The following is a 25863-nucleotide window of genomic DNA, read 5'->3' on the forward strand; positions in this document are numbered from 1 at the left end:
CCCCACTATCCTCCTCACCTGCTTTCTCACTTTATCCAGCCTAGTAACCCCTATCATATTTGTCAGACATTTCATCTCAAACACATTCAAACTCTTCCCTCTTATATTCCATGTTTCTGCCCCATATAGTGGTTTCGGCACAATCACTACTTTATGCAACCTCCTCTTAGCATCCATTCCCAAATGCTTATTTCTCATTACACCTTTTAATTCCCCAAGGCATTTACTTGCTTCTCTCAGTCTACAATTTACCTCCACCTCCACTCCTCCTTTTCCTGCCATATGTGCCCCCATGTATCTAAAGCTATCCACTTCCTCCAGTGTCTCTCCCTTAATACTCACTTCCAATTTGCTGCCATCCTTTCCCTTTGTACATCTCTTTACGTTACTTTTACCCACATTTATCTCCAATTTTCTCCTTTTGCACACCTTCATCAACTTCCTTAATCCTTCCTCTGATCCTGCTGCAAGTGCAGTGTAGTCAGCAAACAATAACTGGCATATCTCCCATTTCTTTTTAATTTTCTTCCTTTTCTCAAATCTCCTGCCCATGACCCTTGCATTTACCTCCCATACCACCCCATTTATGTAAACATTGAACAGCCATGGCAACATGACACATCCCTGGCAAAGTCCCACAGGTCTTTACCTTAAACCACTTGCTTTCTCAATTTCCAATTCTATCACAGGTTATACTACTCTCATAAAAACTCTTAACAGCTCTTAACAGGTTTCCTCCTATCCCATATATCTACAAAACCTTCTACATTGCCTTCTCACAAGGACACAGAAGGGTGGGCCTTTAGCTATCATGACAATATAGAAACCAAAAGGCCAAGACAATCATCAAGGTCTTAATGTTGTATTTTAGTAAGGTGGATATGCCTCAGGAAGTACAAAGTGACAAAGGCACTAACTTTTTAAGTGGGATATTCAAAGAAGGCTCTGGAAGGCTTCAATATAAATCATGTGATCACATCAGCATATCACCCCCAAAGTCAAGGGAGCCTTCTTCACACACAAAAAAGTAGAAGGATTATGTGAAGTCAGGCAAATAGGGATAGACTAGGCTTATAGAGGCACACATCGGCACCTGCCCTTGGCATCTGTGTTGTGCAGTCGTGGTATAAAATTAAGAAGATGTGGGTATTGGCTTTCTCTGACTCACAACCACATCCTGTTCTCACCCTCGGATCTTTTTGTAAGAAAATTATACTTTTAAACTATGTAAATTAAATTAGTTTGCACCTCGTAATTTTATTTACATGCATGTCGAAGAAGAAAAGCCCATAAAAGAGGCAAGCACGTTAAAAGTCTTGACATCTCATTAAGTTGGGAGGGTTTTAAGAGGTCATGGAATCAATTTAAGAAAGACCACATGTTGAAAGGATGTGAAGAAATAGTTTTTCCAATAGATATATAAATATGTGGAATAGCTTAGAAGGTGATATAACCCAAGCTCAAACAATACATGAATTCAAATCTAATTATGATAACTGGAAATCAAAGATATAGAGTTCGTTGGAATCATATATGAATTTGAGTCTAGGTATGTCAGAAATTTAGAGAAAGGAGATGTGACCCAACAAGCATTGCTCCTTTCCTGTATACAACTATTCGGTCAATACACACCATTGTTATATATTGAATCTACTGAATAGTTGTGAGAAAATCTAATAAATTATAATCTATTTTGTAGCTGTCAAGTGTAAAAATGGGCAAACCAGAGCTTCTTTCAATTCTCCAGTGATGCAGATCAATGGGCTGAATGAGTGCGGAAGGTGAGCAGAGTAGAAAGCAAAGATCATTGTGGGTGTCTAGTGCACATTCTAAACTTTGTATGGATCACTTTGAGGTCAACTGTTTTGTGAAGAATCTGGCTCATTCTAGTGGATATTTAGGAGTTGTAAGGCCTTGTCTAAAGACAGATGTGATCCCAACAATCTTTGCACCCAAGTCAGTCCTTGGATTGCCCCTAAAGTGGCCAAAATTTGAAGAAGTCAGGCCTTCAACAAATGCCACAGGCTAGAGGGGAGGCATTACAAATTGCACTGCCATGTTTGGAACTATGCCAATAACACAGGCCATTAGCCTTGGGTAGACCTAGACAAAAGTAGCCTATGTAATGCACATTTTGTGAATCTGCAGATTCATAAAATGTGCATGACAGCCTACACAAATGACATGTCACATACATATGTAGGCCTAAGCCCTATGATAGACCATATGACTGTCCCAACACTTCCAAGTTAGGACCTTTGTTATTGCCCAATCCCTACATGACATGAGACTGACTCTGTCATGACTGGCACTAGGCCTAGCCCTATGGCTATCCCCCAGACCACCCACCCTACCCCCACCCAGGCCAGGGGGTGGGGGATGGGTGAGTAAAGTCATGGTTAGGCCTATGGCCACAGCACTAATTCAACGATTAGACTAACACTAAGATGATTATCTACTTTCGTCTTAGGCCTAACTTATACCTAGACATACCAGTAAGTGTTTCCTATTCTTTCTGCCATGTATCCCTGGTCTTCCTCTTCTTGATCCTGTTCCTCCCCACTTTCTTCACTACCATGGTCAGACTTCCCATTTTATCATCATTCTCAAAAAAGGTCAACTTCAGCATGTTTAATAATTTCCTGATCATTTTTTGCTGTTCGGCATCATATTATGGATTGACATATATGGCTGGACAGATAATGAACAAACTCCAATGTCTAACTCCTCTTCAGATTCAATTAAATTCTGTGACATTTTTAATAGAAACCATAAGTGTGTATGCAATAATCAATTCTAAGGCGCTATTATCTAGATATAATGTTTGGCCACTATGATATTACACCAATGCGTGATGAATGGCTGTGCATGTCTCAGGGATCTTCAGAAATCTCATAGAATTCACTCTTATAAACACATACTTTAGTCAAAATATGACTATGCAATGGTGGAATCAACTGGAATAGTTTGCAAAACCATTTGTAAAAGGGAGTGGGTAGTTTAGAAAGATTATTTTGCCTACTGCTTTCTGACCTTTAACTTCTCTCCCTATCTCTCCTAACTATAATGTGACACCACAACCAACCTGTGTGTATCCTGGAACGTGAATAATTTCCATCCTGTCTAAGAGTGGTGGTGGTATACTTCTTAGTGAGTTGGCAGTGGCAACAAAGAGAACCTGCAAATATACAAAAAGAAATTGATTGAAACACTAATACAGTAGTTACATGAAGTACCTAAACTACACCTTTGTAAAAAAAAAAAAAAAAAAAAAAAAAACTCTTGTTGCATGTCTATGTATTTGGTACCGAGGAAATGATTTTCTATCAGTATATTTTGCAAGTCTTCTGGTACTTCTGAAATGAGAATGTCATCCACAAATCTAACATGTTTAAAATGTGATATAGTTTGTGATATGGTTTAACGTCACAAACTCCTACCTTCGGAAGGCTACGATGGTGCCCCTCACAGAGGACTTTGTAGCATGGAATATAATGAATCATGCCCTTGGTTCAACTTCACTGTGGCAGGATTCGAACCGCCATCCCTTTGACCTTCGCCACAAGTAACGACGCTCTAACCCACTCAGTTTTCCCTTCCCTATTCATTTTTTAAAATCCCTCCTAGACAAGCTGTAAATAGCTTGGATGAAATTGTACTGCCTTGCCATATTACCATCAACACAGAACTTTAGTGACATCTCAATGGATCATTTTACTCAACATTTTTTTATGATTGTAAACTAATCTCCATTCAAAAAAATAATGATAATTGTTTACTTCTATTATCTCTCCCTTGGGCTACCTGCCTTAAATCTTTCTCTATGAAGCCATGAAATAGTGTGATATTATCCCCAATGGTACAAAATATCTGCTATACACCTTTGGGTGGGGGGATGGGGGGTGAGGTAGTATGTGTGAGCAAAATTTGATGCAGCCCAAAGGGATTTCTCCCTGTCTTCTCCTTTTATGCATGGGGGGACGGAGAGGGGGGGTTGCCGATTTAATGAAGCGGCCTTGCTGTGGATGTGCTATGACTTGCGACACTGCCTCTGACCCAGGGCAGTGAACAAGGTGCAGGGATGACCCATCATCCAGGAGATGCTAAGATAAGAGGGAGGGTGGAGGGGAGTGGAGTGTATTTAGGGATGGAATGGGTGGGAATGACTTTGTGCCTTTTTCTTTTTGGCTACCTCCCTTGAAAGAGGGAAAAAGCCTTGGTATATGTATGTATACACCTTTGCTGATCTGATTTTTTCTGTAGCTCATATAGTGGAATTACAGTAGTACCTCCCCTATACATGTTCTATAAATTCCTAACACCCTGTTTGTGTAGAGTTTAGTATTGCTATTTGTTCTACCAAATCAAAGCCTTTTTCAGAACCTACAAAAGCTACCCCGTCTGGGGTATTGGCTGCATGTTATTGTGGCTAAGTAGCATGCAGCTGATACTTTAGGGCCTATAATTTATTCAATAGTATTCTTTAGATGATTTGTGTCCAACAACATTTCTTGATATTCACCTTCATTCCAAACCCTTGTCTTGGGGGGGGGTGGGAGCATGTATGTAATCATGAAGTCTCTTCTATTCTGACTTTAGCTCTAATTTTCAGGTGGATTACTTCAACTTTCCCTTCACTCTGATTTGCTTCTTCCACTTTTATGTTACTTCTCATAATGAACATTACCCCTTCACCCATTTTATCTTCTCCGTCTCTTCCCAAAGTGTATCTATTACTCCCTAACTGTATATTGGTTTTTTGGGGGAGTCTGCACACAAAATATCAGGCTCAGTTATCCTCAAGTAGTCATTTATCTCCAACCTAGCTGATAGTAAACCATCAACAATAGCATATGTTACTGTAAATTTCCTTATAGTACTTCCTTTGCAATAGTGTTATCCTGTTTTTTTCAATCCATTTCCTTACACTCTGACTGACAACTATATATATATATATATATATATATACATACATATACCAAGGCTTTTTCCCCCTTACAAGGGAGGTAGCCAAAAAGGAAAAGGCATAAAATCATTCCCATCCATTCCATCACTGAATACACTCCACACCCTTCCACCCTCCCTCTTATCTTAGCACCTCCTGGATGATGGGTCATCTCAGTACCTTGTCCAGTGCCCTGGGTCAGAAGCAGTGTCACAAGACACAGCACATCCACAGCAAGGCAGCTTCATTAAATCGGCAACCCCCACCCTCTCCGTCCCCCCATTGCATAAAAGGAGAAGACGGGGAGAAATCCCTTCGGGCTGCATCAAATTTTGCTCACACATACTACCTCACCCCCTAATCCCCCGCCCATTCCACCTCATGCATCACAATATCATCCATATACAACCATTCTCCATTCACCCCTGTCTTCTGTCCTCTCCTGTCCTTCCTCAACAGACATTCCCCTCTTACCCAAAGCCCCCTTCACCCCATCCATCCACCTCATCCTAGGACGTCCCCTCATGTTCACTCCCTCCACATCTGCCTTCCATACCTCTTTTACTAGTCTTTTTTCACTCATTCTTTCCATGTGTCCAAACCATCCTAATACTCTTTCATCAACCCTATCTCCCAACTCCCTTTCCACCCCTGTTCTCCTCCTCACCTCCTCATTTCTCACTCTATCTAGCCATCATACTTCTCAGACACCTCATCTCAAACACATTCAAACTCCTTCTCTCTTCCTCTCTTATGTTCCATGTTTCTGCCCCATACAGTTCTGTTGGCACAATCACTCCTTCATACAGTCTCCTCTTAGCATCCATTCCCAATTTTTTTTTTTCAATATATATATATATATATATATATATATATATATATATATATATATAAAGAAAAAATTGCACATTCCTCTTCATTAGCATCTTTCCTAATCCAAATATTTCTTAACTTTTTCTCTCACACCAACTTGCTGATTGCTTCATTTGCCATGGCTTTTGACTTGAGTTTTACTTTCACTGGATGCACACCATTCCTCTTACACTTAACTATCTTAAACATATTATCAATCTGGTCTCTTACATCAGTCCTTCCCTAAAATCATAGTGGTAATTTCTTTAACCTTTTGCATCTCTTGTTCCTGGCATAACTTCCATGCGAGGTTCTGTTTGTATGTTCCATTAAAAGTCACGGCTAACAAATTTTATGCTAAACTTACACAAGCAATCTCTTAACAGTCTCACTTACTTGGGATAGGTCAAATGGTAGGTTGACATAAGTATCTATAAAACTGAAGTTCTGTGCAGGGTCCAAGACTTCTAGCAAAGCTGCTCCTGGGTCCCCTTGGATACCAGAGCCAAGTTTGTCTATTTCATCTAAAAGAAACACAGGATTCTTTGCCTGAAAATATAACACAAATGTTTACAGAATAGTTGTGTACACTATAAATTTTGATCTTAATGTTAATAAAGCTCATCTGAATTAGCTGCAATATGGTGAAAAAAATTACAGTATTTTCAATAAAAAACAATGATCTGTTAAAGGATATTTCTAGTACCATTATGACCTGATTTGATAATCAATTGAATTATTGGCCCAGGTCTCTTTTGATGAAGACCCACAGCCACCAGACATCACTCAAGGAATATATTGTATTCACCTAATATCTATATATATATATAGAAATATATATTCTAATATATAAGATATATTGTATTTACCTAATATCTATCTAATATTTACCTAATATATATCTATTACCTAATATCTATCTAATTGTAGTACAGTGGAGCCTCACTTATCAAGCATAATTTTTGTTCGAATCTTACTCGTATTGTGATACATTCATTAAGTGAAATAATTTTTCCCATAAGAAGCATGAGAAGCAACTTTTCAACATTGTCAAGAATACATGGCCACTGTATAGATATTCTTGTCAATCCCTTTGAAGTATCTATCTTCTTAATCTAATCCTTGTTCTTAAGAATAGTGCAAATTATTGATGTAGTCTGTTTGTATATGCATGCTAGGTCAGCCATGCTCGCCCTCATTCTCATTTCTCAATCATTTCACATTTCACTTCTACAGTTTTTTTTTTTCACTTCTCCCATTTTTTTTTTTTTTTTTTTTTTTTTTTTTTTCCCAGTGACATTCTTGCAAGGGTTATCAAATTCTCTTAAAAAAAAATCACAAATAATGTGTCTGAACACAAGTTTGGAAAAAGTATGATCACAAGCGACACTAAGGTGCTGGCAGAATGAGTGCTAAACTTTGACTGATAGCCAAGCTTTCCAGTAACAAGAACAGAACATTCACTCCCTGTAAGTATGATGTGTCCAATTCCTATCACTGGCTTCATAATGAATGTATATAAACAAGCTGGCCTATGACATATTATTTCATCATTAATCATTCACCACATTAACATTTGTTTCATTTCCAATTGCATTTCATGATCCACTTAGTTACCATAATGCAATTATTACAATATAATTGGAAAAAATCCTGAATTGTACCCATATAAGTTTTTATCAAATCATGATTCATGGCTGTCAAGGTAGAAAGGAGTCTTCATGTCAGGCATACAAATCATGAAACTTCACTCATTACGCAACGTTTGACTGTACAGTACTACCTCTCATTAACGAACTAAAAGGGGGGTAACGGTGTCCGTTGATGTGAATAATCCGTTGATTTGGAGTGGTTTTTGGGTGGCATAGTGATTGCACACACTAAACAACAGCACCGAAAACACCACAAACTCAGCTAATTAACGTCCATTAATGAGAGGTAGTACTGTATACAGAAAGAAGCAATTCTTGCTGGGTCCTGTTTCCTACTCTCCAATTTATCATACCTAGCCTTAGATAGTCCTTGATAAAGACGACTTATTAAATTGGGATAAGAGAAATACAAGGGGACAAGAAAAGAAACCCAAAAAGGACAGGTCTCTTCTATGACTGTCCTTTTTGGGTTTCTTTTCTTGTCCCCTTGTATTTCTTTTATTCCAATTTAGTAAGTCCTCTCTATCAAGGACTTCCATGCCTTTCATGATTCTGTAGATGATCAACAGGTCACCTCTTTCTCTTCTTTGTTCCAGAGTCAGTAAATTCAGTTTTGACAATCTCTCCTCATATGACAGTTTGAAAGTGTTGTGGCCACCTTCGTAGTTGCTCTCTGGATTCTTTCAATCTTCTTTATGCTCTTTTTGGTACTGGGTGACCATAGTGTCGCAGCATACTTCAGTCTAAGCCATATTAGTGTGACTAGTACTTTTTCACAATTTATTCATCCAAATAGGAAAAAGCTACCTATATTGATGAAGCGGCTTTGCTGTGGATGTGCTGTGTCTTGCGACACTGCTTCTGACCCAGGGCGGTGGGCAAGGTGCAGGGATGACCCGTCATCCAGGAGGTGCTCAGATGAGAGGGAGGGTGGGAGGGGTGTGGAGTGTATTAGGGATGAAATGGGTGGGAGTGTTTTTATGCCTTTCCCTTTTTGGCTACCTCCCTTGAAAGGGGGAAAAAGCCTTGGTATATGTATGTATGTATGTATATTGATCTTAGCAAGTTGTAGGACTCTCTGACAATTTTTCTCATCTGTTTATGGGGGACATGTCATTTGTGATGATTACTCCCAGGTCTTTTTCAGACTCCACTTTCTTTACTTCCTTTGTACCGATTTTTATATTGTCCTGATATTATTTTTTCACTTTTTCTGAATCCCATTATGCTACATTTCTTGATGTTCAAGTCTACTTCCCACTTCTGAGTCCATTTCCAAACCCTGTTCAGGTCTCTCTGCAGTGATTCACAATCCGTTTCAGTATTCACTTTCCTCAGCAATTTCCCGTTATCTGCAGAGAAGCTCATGTAACATTCCACATCTTCATCCATGTCATTCACATAAATAGCAAACATTATTGGAGCCCATACTGATCCCTGTGGAACTCCACTAATCACCTCCTCCCAAGCTGAACTCTTTTCTTTGAGCAATACCTTCATTTTCCTTCCATGTAAAAAATCCTCCATCCAGTTTAGTAGTTTACCTTATATCCCTCCTATTTTTTTTTTTTTTTTTTTTATAATTTTTTATGTGGCACTTTGTCGAAGGCTTTTCCTGAGTCTAAGAAAGCACAATCAGCCCATCCATCCCTTTCTTGTATTATATCTATTAGTGTAAACTAGACACTGAGATACAAAGACGGGACACCACGAGCATAGCTCCCCTTCCTCTAAGATACAACTAGGTAGGTAAATATCCCCTGGAAAAATCTACAGGAGGGACTTGAGAACATTGTCAGCAGTAGTTGGGCTGCATGTTCCAACAGAAACCCAAGGCAATTAATGATTGATCAATTCTTTGTTGTGGGACCCTTCTTTTGGTATATAGTTTCTGATATCTTGTTTGTAGGTTCTTAGACATTATAATATATAATGATGTTGCATAATTATATAGCAAATACCTGGACTTCCCTTAGCCCCTGTATTACTCGCCCTGGCATGGCCCCAATGTAAGTTCTGCGGTGACCACGAATGTCATGTTGGTCACTCACTCCACCTGCGAAAGCATTCTTTCCATTAATTCACCTTTAAAATCATGTACAGTTACATGAAAATACATGTACATTACACACTCAAACTACTAGAGGAAAACATGAATTTCATAATAAGTATGGTATACTTGTTCAGTTCTATTTTCTTGTTTGACAATTTGAGAAGTAAAAATAAGTTATTTCTTGCAAATTATACATACATATCAAAGAGCCTTCTCCCCTTTATGTGGGTGATGGACAAATTAAAGCACACACCCAATTAAACCCATACATCACCTCACACCTTAACATCTCATGGCTGAAGAGTCAGCCCTGTTCCTTGCTAGAATCCTTGTTACATCACAACATGATAACTGGAGCTGGTTCCACTCCTCATCCAATCAAACAAGCTATGGAGCAGACAAAAGAATTCAAGACACATTATTCCTTCATCCATTCACTCCCATCTTTTGACAGAAATCCCTCTGACATCAAGTTCCCCTTTCACCCAACTCATTGACCTCAATCTTTCTTCCTCTCAAGTTTGCTCCATTCACTTCCACTTTCCACACTTTTTGCAAGTCTTTCTTCATTCTTTCTAATGCCCATACCAACTAAGCACTCTTTGTTCTACCCTATCAGAAAATCCCCTGTCCACACCCACTCTCAACAGTATTGAAGTCATTAAATGGGATAGATTGCATTGATAGAGGAGATCTCCTGATTGAAGATGTGAGGGCTTTAAGAGGTTATGGGGGCAAAGTAAGAAAAACCATATGTCTAAAGGATGTGACAAAATACATTTTCCATTTAAATGTATATGTGGAATAGCTTAGAAGGTGATATAGTTCAAGCTCAAACAATACAAGAGTTCAAATCTAAATATGATAATTGGAAATTGAATATACAGGTAAACGTCGACTTACGATGGCCGCGACTTACGATTGTTCGACTTTACGATGACGACGACGATGATATGATATATTTAACCCCTTCCATACGGTGCCGCACACGTAGGCGTCATGAGGAGCAAGTGGATTCGCGACGCTGCCATTTCGACGTCTTGATTATATTTATTGTAGTCGCCCCTGTGTTTTTACATTCTCTCAAATGTGCCCTGAATCCCATTCTCTGTGGTTTTCAAAATTCGCGGGTGAAAGAGAGAACGATCGATATAAGCGGTGACTATTTTATGATGCGAGTATTATTACGACACGTCGTACGGCTGGCATTGGCTGCTGCCCGCGAGATTTAAGTTCCGTACTGAAAATACATATTATAGTGTTTGAATATGGTAAAAAGGATAAAAATAATTAAATAAACTACTGTACATGTTTAATAGGCTATATTCAGTATCTCTGGTGGTTAATATACAGGTAGGCTAGGTACAGTGACCACGGAACAGAGTGATACACAAATTGGGGATCGACTTACGATGAAATCGTCTTACGATGGATCTATCGGAACCTAATGCCATCGTAAGTCGACGTTTACCTGTATTATTAAGTTGGAATCTACATGAATTTCAGTCTAAGTATGTTAGAAAATAAGAGAATAGGAGATAGGACCCATTGAGCGTTGCTCCTTTCCTGTATACTACAATTAGGTAAATACATCTCCCATCCCAGTTTCACCTTCACCCGCATTAACCTTGAAGACACTTCCCTCCACTCCACTATATAATTTCCTATCATATCACTTACTAGTAGAGCCACTCTTTCCTTCCTTCTCCTCCTCATCATTTCCAACATACTCCCCACCATACTCCCCAAACTCAAAATGGCCCCTCCCTTTCAACTTGGTATTACTTAATGCTAACACATCTATCTTCTTTCTCACAAACTGACAATCTTCCCTTTCATTCTCATGCACATTTAATGAACTTTAGGGTTCTGGTCGCAGTTCTCCTTCTAAACTCTTATACCTTGATTTCTTATTGGATAAACACACACAGAGTAGAATTCCTAGTCCCATCACTCTGTCCTACTTAGCCGCCTTCTATGACACACCTGGAAAACACAGTTGCAGAATTCTTTTCCCCTCTACCAACACAATATATAAAAAATGGAACTCCCACATAAGTGTACTTACCTTCCTGCATATGATAGATATAATTAAGTAAATATAATAAAAATGTCTACTTTGAGGGATGGGGTGGTGCAAGAGGTAAATGCAAGGGTGGTGGGTCAGGGATTGGAGATGGTTAAAGAAAATGGAGAAAAGTGGGAGATAAGCCAGCTGTTGTTTGCGGATGACACTGCGCTTGTAGCAGAATCAGAGGAGGGATTGAGGAAGTTAGTGACAGAGTTTGGGAAGGTGTGTGAAAGAAGGAAGTTCAAGATTAATGTGGGTAAAAATAAGGTGATGAGATGTACAAGGGGTGAAAGTGGCAGCAGACTGGAAGTGAGTATTAAGGGAGAGAGACTGGAAGTGGATAGTTTTAGATAGTTGGGTGTGAATGTGGCAGGAAAGGGAGGAATGGGGATGGAGGTGGAATACAAATTGACAGAAGCAAGTAAATGCCTTGGTGGATTAAAAAGTGTAATGAGAAATAGACATTTGGGAATGGATGCTAAGAGGAGATTGTATGAAGGAGTGATTGTGCCAACAGCACTGTATGGGGCAGACACATGGTACATAAGAGAGGAGGAGTTTGAATGTGTCTGAGATGAGGTGTCCAAGAAGTATGATAGGGGTTACTAGGCTAGATAGAGTGAGAAATGAGGAGGTGAGGAGGAGAATGGGGTTGAAAAGGGTGCTGGGAGATAGGGTGGATGAAAGAATATTGGGATGGCTTGGACACATGGAAAGAATGAGTAAAGAAGGACTAGTAAAAGAGGTGTGGAAGGCAGATGTGGAAGGAGTGAATATGAGGGGGCGACCTAGCATATGATGGATGGATGGGGTAAAAGGGGCTTTGGGGAAGAGGTGAATGTCTGCTGAGGAAGGACAGGAGAGGGCAGAAGACAGGGGTGAATGGAGAATGGTTGTATATGGATGATGTGATCCATGAGGTGAAATGGGTGGGGCATGGGGGGTGAAGGAGTATGAGAAAATTTGACACATCCTGAAGGGATTTCTCTCAGTCTTCTCCTTTTCTGCATGAGGGGACAGAGAGGGGGGGGATGCTGATTTAATGAAGCAGCCTTACTGTGGATGTGCTGCATCTTGTGACACTGCTTCTGACCCAGGGCAGTGGGTGAGATGCAGGGATAACCCATCATCCAGGAGGTGCCATTATAAGAGGGAGGAAAGAGGGTGGAGGGGAGTGGAGTGTGATAGGGATGGAATGAGTGGGAGTGGTTTTTATGCCTTTGTTTTTTTGCTACCTCCCTTGTAAGGGGGAAAAAAGCCTTTGGTATATGTATGTATGTACTTTGAAATATACTACCCACCTAATGATATCCTATGGAATGGCCGTCCCAGTGTATTTGCTATAGAACGTGCAACACTAGTCTTGCCAACACCAGGAGGGCCCACAAAGCATAGGATGGGGCCACGCAAGTCACCACGCAACTGCCGCACTGCCAGGTATTCTAGGATGCGCCTCTTCACCTGTAGAAAATAGAACTTCACTATTTACTGATTTGTTCAATGAAAAAAGATTTTACAGCAACACTGAGTATTTAACTTTTCACAATGTTTTACCTTCTAGTCTATATGATACTTTCACAAGTTAGTCATATGGTACAAATTTAGATATGGTAGTAACTTTTCTGCACTTCTCTTAACCCCCTTGAATACGATAATGCCTACATAGGCAATATGAGGCACAAGTGAGTATATGAGGATACCAATGTTGGCTTCATGATTTTATTTATTTTGTAGTATTAGCTGAGTGACCCCCACATTCTGTGAACAAGTTTAATCATGTATTCTGTGGTTACATTCTGGGTGAAAGAGAACAAATACATCAGATGTAACTTTATATTCTACAATACATGTAATGTGATGTATCATCGTACATGAGGCAGCTAATGTGTGTGCGAATATCTGACTTGTATTGAAGAGATTAACCTCCCTTACCTTATGCAGCCTCCCTCCCTTCCCATTCCAAACAACTCTCGACAGGTTTGACAGACTTGCCCCAGCCATAAATTTTATGGGTGTCCCCTTTGTCTCTTCCATCAATGGTTGTCTCTTGTAGGAGAGAGGCCAAACGCAGAGTATGTGATCCAATGTATTTAACGTTTTGCCCAGCAGGGCCTCTTCAGAAACAACACAGTGGAGAAACATCTAACTCCTTACATGGCCCGAGTTTGCGGGGAGAAACAAACATAAAACTGGTGTAAACACAATTTGCATAAATTGCTTTTTACTTGGTTATTAAAATTGCTACAGGTTTATTTGTTGTAAAAAAATCCATTCTTTTGATTTATATTATCAATGAGAGATATAAAAGCAGATTCAAAACGTCTACATTTCATAGTATGGTTTTCATATTTAATAATCTTAGAATTAGTCCAGTCAGCATTGTGGCCTGTATAGAATCTATGTCTAAAAATGGCATTATTCATATTGTAAGTTTTCATTTCATATTTATGTTCCAATATTCTTTTATCAATACCATGGTTGTCTCTTGTATTTACCTAGTTGTATCTTACGGGAAGGGGAGCTATGCTCATGGTGTCCCGTCTCTGTATCTCGCCATATCTAATTTGCTCTTAAATTCTTGTATTGTTTTTGCACACTCTTGTTTTGTCTAGTATGTTCCATACATCCACCACCCTGTGGGGAAAGCTGTTCTTTTTCAGGTCTCTTCTATAACTATCCCTTTTGAGCTTCCTTCCATGTCCTCTTGTGTTTCTCTTATCCCAATTTAGTAAGTCTTCTCTATCAAGGACTTCTATACCTCTCATAATTCTGTTGATGGTCAACAAGTCATTTCTTTCTCTTCCTTGTTCCAGAGTCAGTAATTCTAGTTTTGACAATCTTTCTTCATATGACAGTTTAGATAGCATTGGAGCCATCTTTGTCATTATTCTCTGGATTCTCTCAACCTTCCTTATATTCTTTTTAGTACTGGGTGACCATAGTGTCACTGCATACTCCAATTTTGGCCTTATCAGACCGACTAGTATTTTCTTTAAATACTGTTTCATTCAAGTAAGTAAAAGCCACTTTAATTGATCTTAGTAAGTTACAGGTTTCACTGACAATTTTGTTTATATGTTTGTCAGGGGACATATCTTTTGTGATGATTACTCCCATGTCTTTTCCAAATCCCACTTTCTTTACTTCCTTTTCACCCATTTTTTTTTTTTTTTTTTTTTTTTTTTTTAAATTCTATTATGCTACATTTCTTAACCTCTTCACTCCGGGCCAAAATCTTGCGGGCAGCATTATCTGGCAGACATACGATGTGTCGTAATAATACTCGCATCATAAAATATAGTCACTGCTTATATTGATCGTTCTCTCTTTCATCCATGAATTTTGATAACCATAGAAAATGTGATGAAGACAGTTTAGAGAGTATGTCATTATGCAGGGGCAACTACAATAAATATAATCAAGACACCAACATGGCAGCCCCTCATATCCACTTGCTCCTCATGCTGCCTACGTATGCGGCACCGTATGGAAGTGGTTAATGTTGAAGTCTACTTCCCACTTCTGACTCCATTCCCAAACCCTGGTCAGATCTCTCTGCAGTGAGGAAACAACCCTGTGAGTAGGGTCAACATCAGGGAAACATGCCACATGTTCATATATCCAAAGTTGACATTCCCAAATTATGGTGGTACCTGTCCCAGACTGTGTTTCACAGTACAGTCTCTGGTTTGATATCAGTCATTCCAGTGATTCTCCCTATGATTTTCCAAAAGCACTTGGTACCCGAGACATTGAGACACCTCTTGAAGTCAGCATTCAATGTTCATGTCTCACAGTCGTACAGCAAGAAAGGGAGCACAAGTGATTTGAAGATTCAAATCTTAGTTGTCCAGCATAAATAAAGAAAATGCCATATAATCTGGTTGAGAGAGTCCATAACACCATAGGCAATGCCAATCCTTTGAAGTACTTCCTGACATGACCCACCACTGTTATGCACTGCACTACCATGCTATATAAAGCATTCCAAGACCTCAATGTCCTCACCACATGTGCAGGCAGACTGAACTGTGTCATCCAGTAATCCCCCAAACTCATGGACCTTGATCTTGGTCCCGGAGACCTCAAATCCAAGTAGTCCTACCTCCCTGTGCAGTGACTCAAGGACTGCAACCAAGATCCTCCAATGAATCTGTTTTGAGTTTTTGATGGTTTTTAATCCATTTTTATACAAATATAAGGAGATGAAAAACAATCTAACTTTCCCCACTGGGGAAAAACTGTGGCTAAATGAAACCTAAGAATAACCAAAGCAACACTGATAGAAAAAATTCTGCGAGGTATACATTGCATGTAAGTTTTGCAGACAGTGCCCTGGTACATAGGGTTTAAAAGAATATATATACTGGGATGGTTTGGGCACAAGGAACTATGAACAAAAGAAGACTAGTAAAAGTAGTGTAGTGTGTCGAGATGGAGTAAATTTGGGGGGAAGACTGAGAATGAGGTGGATGGACAGGGTAAAATGGGGCATTGGGTGTAGAAGGAATGTCTGTCAAGCAGGGAAGAAAGAGGGCAAGAGATAGCTATGGGTGGAGAATGGTTATATATGGAAGAGGAACTGACACAGGCTGAGGGGATTTCTTCATATCTGCTCTATAAATTCTCAGATAGGTAAAGGGGGGGTCACCACATAATGAAATTATGAGAGTAAACCAGTTTTAGCTGTCAGGTCCTATTATGGAGGTGCTGTGTCTTACTCTATTGGCTCTGATTTGAGCAGTGACCAGGGGACAAGGATAACCCTTTATCCAGAAGGAGCTATGATGAAAGGGACAACAAATGAGTTTTTGCATAGATGTGGGATATATGAGGGGTGGGTATATGCTTTGCCTGAAACATTCCTCTTAAAAGGAGGAAAAGGACTTTTTGGTACATACATTATAAGTATAAACAAAGTAGTACTTTGTGCAAAAATTTAAGTGCCAATGTAAATACCTTCTCCAGTCCATAGTGGTCTGTATCCAAGTCAGCCCGGGCTTTGCTGATGCTGCAAGTTTCCTTGACAGAATAAGACCAGGGCAGATCAGCTAAGAGCTCTAAGTAATTCCTTGTCATAGAGTACTCTGGCATGTGTGCAGCCATACGTTTCAAACGACTCAATTCTTTCATAGCAACCTGTCAAATAATATATTATTATAGCAATGGATAATTGACACTGAAGCATTAAATGATTCAGAAGCATACCTGTGAAAAGTACCATGAAATGATTTATACAATACATACATAAATATATATACATACATATATAAAGCTGAAATTTAGCACATTTTCATCCACTCCTCGAGTACCTCTCCTTCCTTTCTCGCACTACTCTGACAGAGGCTAACAATGCCATTATGTTCCCATGCATGTCATAATAAGTGACTAAATGAGGCAGAGTGAAGGAACTAATCAATTCTTTTTTTTTTATGTGGAGAGTCAAGGTATGCTCCTGCTACGCTACCTCTTGTGCAAAGGGGAAAAGGTCATTGGTACATATATATCACATTGTTAAATTCAATATATGTGATATATTGTTATTTTCATTATATAATGTCATTTGTTCGGAAAAGGTAAGGATGTCTTTTGGGCCTTTATGGATTTGAAAAAGGCTTATGCCATGGTAGACAGGAAGGCACTATGGGAAGTACTGCAGATATATGAAATAGAAGGAAAGCTTTTAAGAGCAGTCAAAAGTTTTTATGACAGTAGTAGAGCCTGTGTTAGAATTAGAAATGGAGTGAGTGGTTTAAGGTAAAGGTGGAACTTCACCAGGAATGTGTTATGTTGTCTTGGCTGTTCAATTTATACATGAATTGGGTGGTGTGAGAGGTAAATGCAAGGGTAATGGGCAGGGGATTGGAGATGGTTAAAGAAAATGGAGAAAAATGGGAGATAAGCCAGTTGTTGTTTGTTGATGACACTGCACTTGTGGCAGGATCAGAGGAGGGATTAAGGAAGTTAGTGACAGAGTTTGGGAAGGTGTGTGAAAGAAGGAAGTTGAAGATAAATGTGGGTAAAAGGTGATGAGATGTACAAGGGGAGAATGTGGCAGCAAATTGGAAGTGAGTATTAAGGGAGAGAGACTGGAGGAAATGGATAGCTTTTGATACTTGAATGCAAATGGGGTGGGAAAGGGAGGAGTGGAGGTGAAGGTAGAATGTAGATTAACAGAAGCAAGTAAATGCCTTGGGGGATTAAAAAGTGTAATGAGAAATAGAGATTTGGGAATGGATGCTAAGAGGAGATTGTACGCAGGAGTCATTGTGCCAACAGCACTATATGGGGCAGAAACATGGAACATAAGGAAGGAAGAGAGGAGTTTGAATGTGTTTGAGATGACATGTCTGAGAAGCATGGTAGGGGTTACTTGGTTGGATAAAGTGAGAAAATGGGGTGAGGAGGAGAGTGGGGGTGAGGAGGAGAGTGAGGGTGAGGAGGAGAGTGGGGGGTGGAAAGGGAATTGGGAGATAGGGTTCATGTAAGAGTATTGGGATGGTTTGGACACATGGTAAGAATGAGTGAAAACAGATTAGTAAAAGAGGTGTGGAAAGTAGAGGTGGAAAGAGTGAACATGAGGAGATGACCAAGAATGAGATGGATGGATGGGGTAAAAGAGGCATTGGAAAAGAGGGGAACATCTGTGGATGAAGGGAGAAGACAGAGAATAAGGGTGAGTGGAGACTGGTTGTGTATTTACCTAGTTGTATTAATGTAGTTGTATTTTGCGGGAGGAGAGCTATGCTCGCAGTGACCAACAGTTATATCTTTCCACATCCAGTTCTTTCTTAAAATCATGTATAGTTTTAGCACTCACTGTTTCCTCTTTCAATTTATTCCATATATCTATTACTCTGTGTGGAAAGCTGTTTTCTTTAGATCTCTTCTGTAACTGTCTTTCTCAAGTTTCTTCTCGTGTCCTCTTGTATTTCTTCGGTACCATTTCAGTAGGTCATCCCTATCAAGAATTTCCATCCCTTTCATAATTCTGTAGATGGTTATCAAATTGCCTCTTTCTCTTCTTTGTTCTAGAGTTGATAAGTTTAGTTTGTCCAATCTTTGTTCGTATGTCAACTTGCAAAGTGTTGGTGCCATCTTTGTCATTGCTCTTTGAATTCTTTCTAGTTTCTTTGTTTTTTTTTGTACTAGGTGTCCATAGAGATGCTGCGTATTCCAATTTTGGTCTTACCAGTGTAACTAGTATCTTCTTTACCATTTCCTCATCCATGTAGTCAAAGGCCACTTTCATTGATCTTATTAAGTTGTAAGTTTCTCCAACTATTTTGTTTACATGTTTGTCTGGTGTCATGTCGTTTGAAACAATTACTCCTAGGTCCCCTTCTGAGTTTATTTTTGTAACTTCCTTTGTACCAATTTTGTATTGACCCAATATTGTATTTTTGCTTTTTTCCAAACTCCATTATACTACATTTCTTAATGTTGAAATTCACTTCGTTCTTTATACTCCATTTCTAGACTTTGTCCAGGCCTTCTTGAAAGGATTTGCAATCTTCTTCTGTACTTACTTTCTTCAATATTTACCTAGTTGTATTTACCTAGTTGTATTATATGGGAAGGGAGCTATGCTCATGGTGACCTGTCTTTGTATCTCTCAGCATCAAGTTTTTTCTTAAAATCTTGAATAGTGTTTGTACACACTGTTTCTTTGTCTAATTTGTTACAAGTACCTATCACTCCATGTGGGAAGCTGCTTTTTTTCAGATGTTTTCTGTAATTACCTTTTTTTAGTTTCTTTTCTTGTCCTCTCATTTCTCCATTGTCCCATTTCAATTAGTCATTCTTATCTAAGATTTCTATTCCTTTCATTATTCTATAGATAGTAAGTCTCCTCTTTCCCTTCTTTGTTCCAGAGTTGGTCATTCTAATGTGGACAGTCTTTGCTCATATGTCATTTCGGAAAGAGGTGGTGCTAGTTTTGTTGTTGCTCTTTGTATTCTTTCTAATCTTTTTATATTCTTTTTGGTACTACAAAGAAGTTCATATGACATTCCACGCCTTCATCCATGTCATTTATATAAACAGGATGATGCTGTGATGCATGGAAGGGAGTGGGTGGGGGGTGGGGGATGGGGGTGAGGGAGTTACTGTAAATGATATTTTGACACACCCCAAAGGGATTTCTCCCCGCCTTCTCTTTTTCTGCATGAGGGGATTGGGGGGGTCACCAATTAAATGAGGCAATCTTGCTGTGGATGTGCTGTGTCTTGCCACATTGCTTCTGACCCAGGGCAGTGGGTGAGATGCTGGGATGACCCATCATCCAGGAGGTGCCAAGATGAGGGGGAGGGAAGGGGGTCAATGAGAGTGGAGTGTGTGGGGATGGAATGGGAGTGGACTTTCTGACTTTGTTTTTTGACTACCTCCCTTGTAAGGGGGGAAAAAAACCCATTGGTATATGTATGTATATATGTATGTATTAATTGTTGATATAATCACAAGTAGGATACATTTTCTTCATTATGTTTACCTAGTACAAAGTGTGTTGGCTTGACTCACCAACAACACTTCACAGTGCCAGTCAAATTATTCTCAATTATTAATAAGATAGGGTACAGAGATAGAAATAAGATATACTTCCTATTCCATGTTTGTAATAATCATTTTTATCTCCAAAGAAATGCAAGATTTTACTTGTACTTGCTACAAGACGCTTGGCCACACAACCTCTCCTCTGGTCACATGACTAAGTGCCGAACTTGGGTCAGTGTTATTCGATGTGAGAGAAACTGCCTCACTACCAACAACGGCAGACGTCTATGAGAAGATGCTACTTAACAGCTGGATTGTGCACTGTCATGTGTAAGACCATCATATATATATCGGTTGTCGTCAACTTAAGACCGAATTCAGTTCTGACAGACAGGTCATATGCCAATCTGGATGCAAGTCGGACTTTATATATATACAGTATATATTACCCTTTATATATTATTTTTGTTACTGTATATATATTGTATATTTTGCATACTGAAATAATCTTAGCATCTTTGAACTATGTTGTATAGTATTTTTAACCTTTTCATAATTTTATCTGATTTTCTTTGGGAAACGTAGCTTAGGCCTAAGCATACTGAATAAAATCCTATCATCTTTGACCTATGATACTAGATACTGTATTTTTTAACATTTTTATTATTTTACCACCAGACTTTCTTTAGGAAACGTATGCATACTGAATAAAATCGTATTATCTTTGAGCTACGTTCTTTAATATTCCTTAACTTTTTTATAATTTTCGTTAGGAAACGTAGCCTAGGCCAACGCATACTGAATAAAGTCCTGTCATCTTTGACCTACAAATACTTTTTTGTTTGTTAAATTAAAATCATTGCAAGGCACAATTAGGAAAATTTCTATTTCAAAACACATTCTTTTCATTTACGTAGTTTACCGAAAATATCGTTATCGACAATAGACTAGGCATAAACAAAGTTTACTGTTACATTTTATAATCGCAACACATAAAAATACAAAATGCTGTACCGAACATATTATTATCGACAACAGACTAAGCATAAAAAAGTTTTACTGTTACATTTTATTAATTGCAAAACATATAAAAAATACAAAATGTAAGGTAAATTTTTATTTAAAAACACATTCTTTTCGTTTACGTACTGTACCGAACATATTGTTATCGGCAACAAACTAGCCTAGGCATAAAAAAAAAAGTTTTGCTGTTACATTTTATTAATTGCAAAATATATGAAAATACAAAATGCAATGCAAAATTAGGAAACATTTTACTTCAAACAAACAAAATGAAAGAATATTTAGCTGGCTGAGATGCTGACGCTGCCGGCAGCCTGCCAATACTATCGTACTTGCGTCTCGCGGCGTGCAAAGTAATTGTACTGCACTGCCAGGCATAACATTACAATTCTATTACTCTATTAAATGTTAAATATTATTGCACTATCTCGTGGTCGTAAAGTCGATCAGTCGTAAGTCGACGACTACCTGTATATATGTGTGTATATATATATATATATATATATATATATGACTTTAACTAACTGTAATACATGATATACAACTACAAAATGACCTCCGGAGTTTTATTTTCTGAACCCTTATATTTTTGTGGTCTTTCTAGTTGACTACAGAAGCCAACACTTGCTACTCTCAAACTGGCTGGGTTGGTAACCCTACCAGCTACATGTGTACATGTTATTTAGCCTAGTCAGTAGACCAAACTTTATTTGCCAAAAGTGGCTGTGTTTTATACATGGAGATGAAACTTCTTTGGGCATGGCTGAGTCTAATAATGGGGTACATATCATATATGATAGCTTACTATAATGGGTATTTATGGTACATGCACAGATTCCACCTGCTTCATTTACGTATTATTGGAAAACAACTTACCCTGTAAGCTTCTTGTGGCATTCCTGCATCTTTTAACTGATTTTCAAGTTCTTGTATATCATCAGTTTCTTCATCCTCAGCACTCATTCCAACACCATGTCCATTTCCACAAATATGCATCTTCAAATTATTTTTCTCATTTTCTTTACTGCCATCCTCCTTCAGTACCTGAATGTAGAAAAATATATATACATAAAATAAGATAAACAAATTGATACGTTGAAATGCAAGTATCACTCGTTAATACCTACTTGTAACAAGAATGAAAAACAGATATTTTCCAAAATGCAATTGACAACTGATTAATTTGGATTAATGTTGCGAAACTCCCCCTAGCTGGAGGCAATGATGGTGCCCCTTACAGAGGACTTTGTAGCACACGATTTAATGAACCATGCCCTTGGTCCAACTTGCTTGAGGGAAGGTTCGAACTGCTGTCACATCAACCTCCATCACTGCACAACTCAAAGAGCTCCTCTTTAAGGAACAATTGAATAACAAGAGGCCATCCAACCTGCTGCAACACATGAAGCATTTTCTGAGAAGTGTGAGTCCTTTGACAGGCCACTTATCAAAGTATTCCGCCTGCCATCCAATGGAACCTGTTCACAGTGAAAGATCAGCTATCATGGAGAACCTTGCCACCCTTGCTGAAGAACTCATGGATTCCGTCCCTTTGGTACCTTCCCCCAATGTTTCAGTCTTCGTGTGTGAACTGCAAAAATTCTTATGGATAACCTCACAAGACAAGAAAGAAAGGCAATGGAGTCCATATTCATCAACATCCAGGATAACATCAATAAGAGGACTGGGGATTTGATATGGGCTAAAGCAGCAGCACGCTTCGTCATCTTGGACAAAATACACCACCATTCTCAATGCACTTTTGCCAGCAATGAACAAGAAACTTGATGCCTCGGTCGTAAAAGTCAGCACCTGCCAAGGTGGTCCATTTTTTCATGGCTGCTATTATGGTGTTGTTGTCGGGGACACGCCGCCCACGTAATGCATCCTTCAGAGGTCCGAACAAGTGGAAGTCTGACAGTGCCAGGTCAGGACTATACAGTGGGTGAGACAGCACTGTCCAGCCGAACTTTGTCACACATTCTGTGGTATTCAAACTTGTGAGTGGCCTGGCATTGTTGCATTGCAAACAGAATGTTTCCCTTTTCTCTGGCCTTACACGGGCAATCCAGGACTTCAACTTGGTCAACATTTCAACGTAATGGTCAGAGTTGACAGTCGCCTCTGGTTACAAGAAATCCAGGGGGATGACACCCTTCCTGTCCCAGAAGACAGTACACATAATTTTGCTTGTAGATGCCTGCATCTTGAATTTCTTTGCTGGGGAGTGTGAGTGGTGCCATTTCATCAACTGCCGTTTGGACTCCAGCTTATAGTGGTGACACCACATCTCATCACCAGTGATGATGCAGTCCAAGAATCCATCACCTTCGGGTTCGTACCAATCCAACAAGTCCTGACAGACATCCCGTCGTTGGTCCTTTTGGTCCTGCGTGAGCATTCGTGGAACCCACCTAGCACACATTTTGCTGTATCCTAGGGAAGACAACATCGTTTCCAATTCACTGACACCCACATCCAACTCTACATGCATTTCCTTTCCCATTATCCGCCGATCAGTGCGGATGAGTTGATCGAGACCCATTTTGTTTTCTGGGGTGGTGGCTGTGCATGGGCTTCCGGAGCGCACTTTGTCACTCACATCTCTGTCGCCACTCTGAAGTCAATGAACCCATCTCCTAACTGTGTTGACATCAACGGCACTGGCTTTGTAAACGTTCACCAGGCGCCAGTGAATATTGATTGGTTTAATTTTTTCTGCATGGAGGAATTCAATGACGCATCTCTGCTTCTGTGGCACGTCCATGACAGGGATTGCTTTCTTAGAGTGTCACACCATCAATATCTGCAACAGAGATGAAACTTTCAGGTCATGAGTGCATAAGTTCAGTCATCATAACAATGCAATTTGTAATCCCCTTGAATCCCTTCGGGCAGAATAAAAAAATAGGAGGCATTACTTTTGGAACGACCCTCGTAAGTTGCTCACTCAAAAAAGGAAAAATACCAAAGGACTGGAAAAATGCCAATATTGTACTATTATATAAAGGAGGAAATAAAGAAGATCCAACAAATTACAGACCAATTTCCCTTATAGGCACTGTAGCCAAAATTTGTGAAAAAGTTATTAAGAATAGATGGATAAAACATCTGGAAGAAAAAAATATAATAAACACGAGACAATTTGGATTTAGGGAAAATCATGTGCCACAAATGTGATCTGTTTCTACTCAAGACTAATAGATATAATACAAGAAAGGGATGGATGGATTGATTGTGCTTCCCTAGATTTACAAAAAAAGCCTTTGACAAAGTACCACATACAAATTTTTTTAAAAACAACTGGAAAACATAGGAGGGATACAAGGTAAACTATTAAACTGAATGGAGGATTTCTTGCATGGAAGGAAAGTGAGGGTAGTGATCAGAGAAAAAGAGTTCAACTTGGGAGGAGGTGATTAGTAAAGTTCCACAGGGGTATTAGATCTAATAATGTTTGCTATATATGTGAACGACATGGATGAAGATGTGTAATGTTCCACAGTTTCTTTGTAGATGACACAAAATTGCTGAGGAATGTGAACACTGAAATGGATTGTGAATCACTGCAGAGAGACCTGAACAAGGTTTGGAAATGGAGTCAGAAATGGGAAGTGGACTTCAACATCAGGAAATGTAGCATAATGAAATTTTGAAGAAAAAAAAAATATATATTGGAACAATATAAAATCAGAACAAAGGAAGTAAAGAAAGTGGGATCTGAAAAATCTGAAAAAGACCTGGGAGTAATCATCAGAAATGACATGGCCCCTATAAACAGATAAACAAAATTGCTAAGAACAATGGAGGTGGCTTTTACCTATTTGGATGAAGAAATTGTGAAAAAAATACTAGTCACACTGATGAGACCTAGAATGGAGTATGCTGCAACACTACAGTCACCCAGTACCAAAAAGAATATAAAGAAGATTGAAAGAATCTAGAGAGCACCTAAGAAAATAGTCCCAACACTTTCAAATTGTCATATGAGGAGAGATTATCAAAACTGAAATTACTTACTCTGGAACAAAGAAGAGAAAGAGGTGACCTACTAACCATCTACAGAATCATGAAAGGCATGGAAGTCCTTGATAGAGAGGACTTACTAAATTGGGATAAGAGAAATACAAGGGGACATGAAAAGAAACACAAAAAGGACAGTTATAGAAGAGAACTATAAAAAAAAAAAACTTTCCACACAGAGTAGAAACAATAGTGTGTGCAAAAATTATACACAAATTCATGAGCAAACTAGACACTGCGTGATACAAAAATAGGGCACCATGAGCATAGCTCCCCTTCCCGTAAGATACAACTAGGTAAATACATGTAGCTCCCCTTCCCATAAGATACAACTAGGTAAATACACATATATAAATATATACATATCACGTGCACACATACCTCCAAAACACATTTGTCTTGTAAAATTCTAATTATGTACTCCATAAATAGTTCCCAAATGTATTCAATTGCATCTCACTTGACTTACCAATGTCAACCAATTAGTTGTTACACATCTATGCTATTATAATTTATTAGTCCCTATACATCTGAGACAAATATATAATTGAGTAGTGTTCTATTCTCTAACCTCAAGTCTTTGGATGTGACGTAGGAGGAGAGGAAGTATAACTCTCAGTCTTGAGGCAAGATCAACAGCATCTAGTACCTGCAACCGCTCTGCCAAGGATGCTTTCACTAACCCAACAACCACATCTGCCAGCTGTTTGTTGGGCACTTTGTCCACCAATACCTAGGTTTGAGATAATAA

The 25863-nt window shown here is 39.0% G+C and overlaps 1 protein-coding gene across 1 annotated transcript in view; it reads right to left on the reverse strand.

Annotated features, from left to right (window-relative positions):
• Nucleotides 1–25863, reverse strand: part of LOC143035158 (lon protease homolog 2, peroxisomal-like) — an 87775-nt gene that overhangs the window by 32270 nt on the left and 29642 nt on the right. The window contains exons 5-11 of the mRNA XM_076201792.1: nt 25684–25845; nt 21966–22133; nt 16533–16712; nt 12875–13034; nt 9411–9505; nt 6194–6346; nt 3086–3178 (exon numbers count right to left, since the gene is read on the reverse strand). Of these exons, the coding sequence (XP_076057907.1) occupies nt 3086–3178; nt 6194–6346; nt 9411–9505; nt 12875–13034; nt 16533–16712; nt 21966–22133; nt 25684–25845 (1011 nt within the window). The remainder of the gene's footprint in view (nt 1–3085; nt 3179–6193; nt 6347–9410; nt 9506–12874; nt 13035–16532; nt 16713–21965; nt 22134–25683; nt 25846–25863) is intronic.

Source organism: Oratosquilla oratoria, chromosome 18, assembly GCF_046742065.1.
Source record: "Oratosquilla oratoria isolate Oo_2021 chromosome 18, ASM4674206v1, whole genome shotgun sequence".
Classification (NCBI taxonomy): domain Eukaryota; kingdom Metazoa; phylum Arthropoda; class Malacostraca; order Stomatopoda; family Squillidae; genus Oratosquilla; species Oratosquilla oratoria.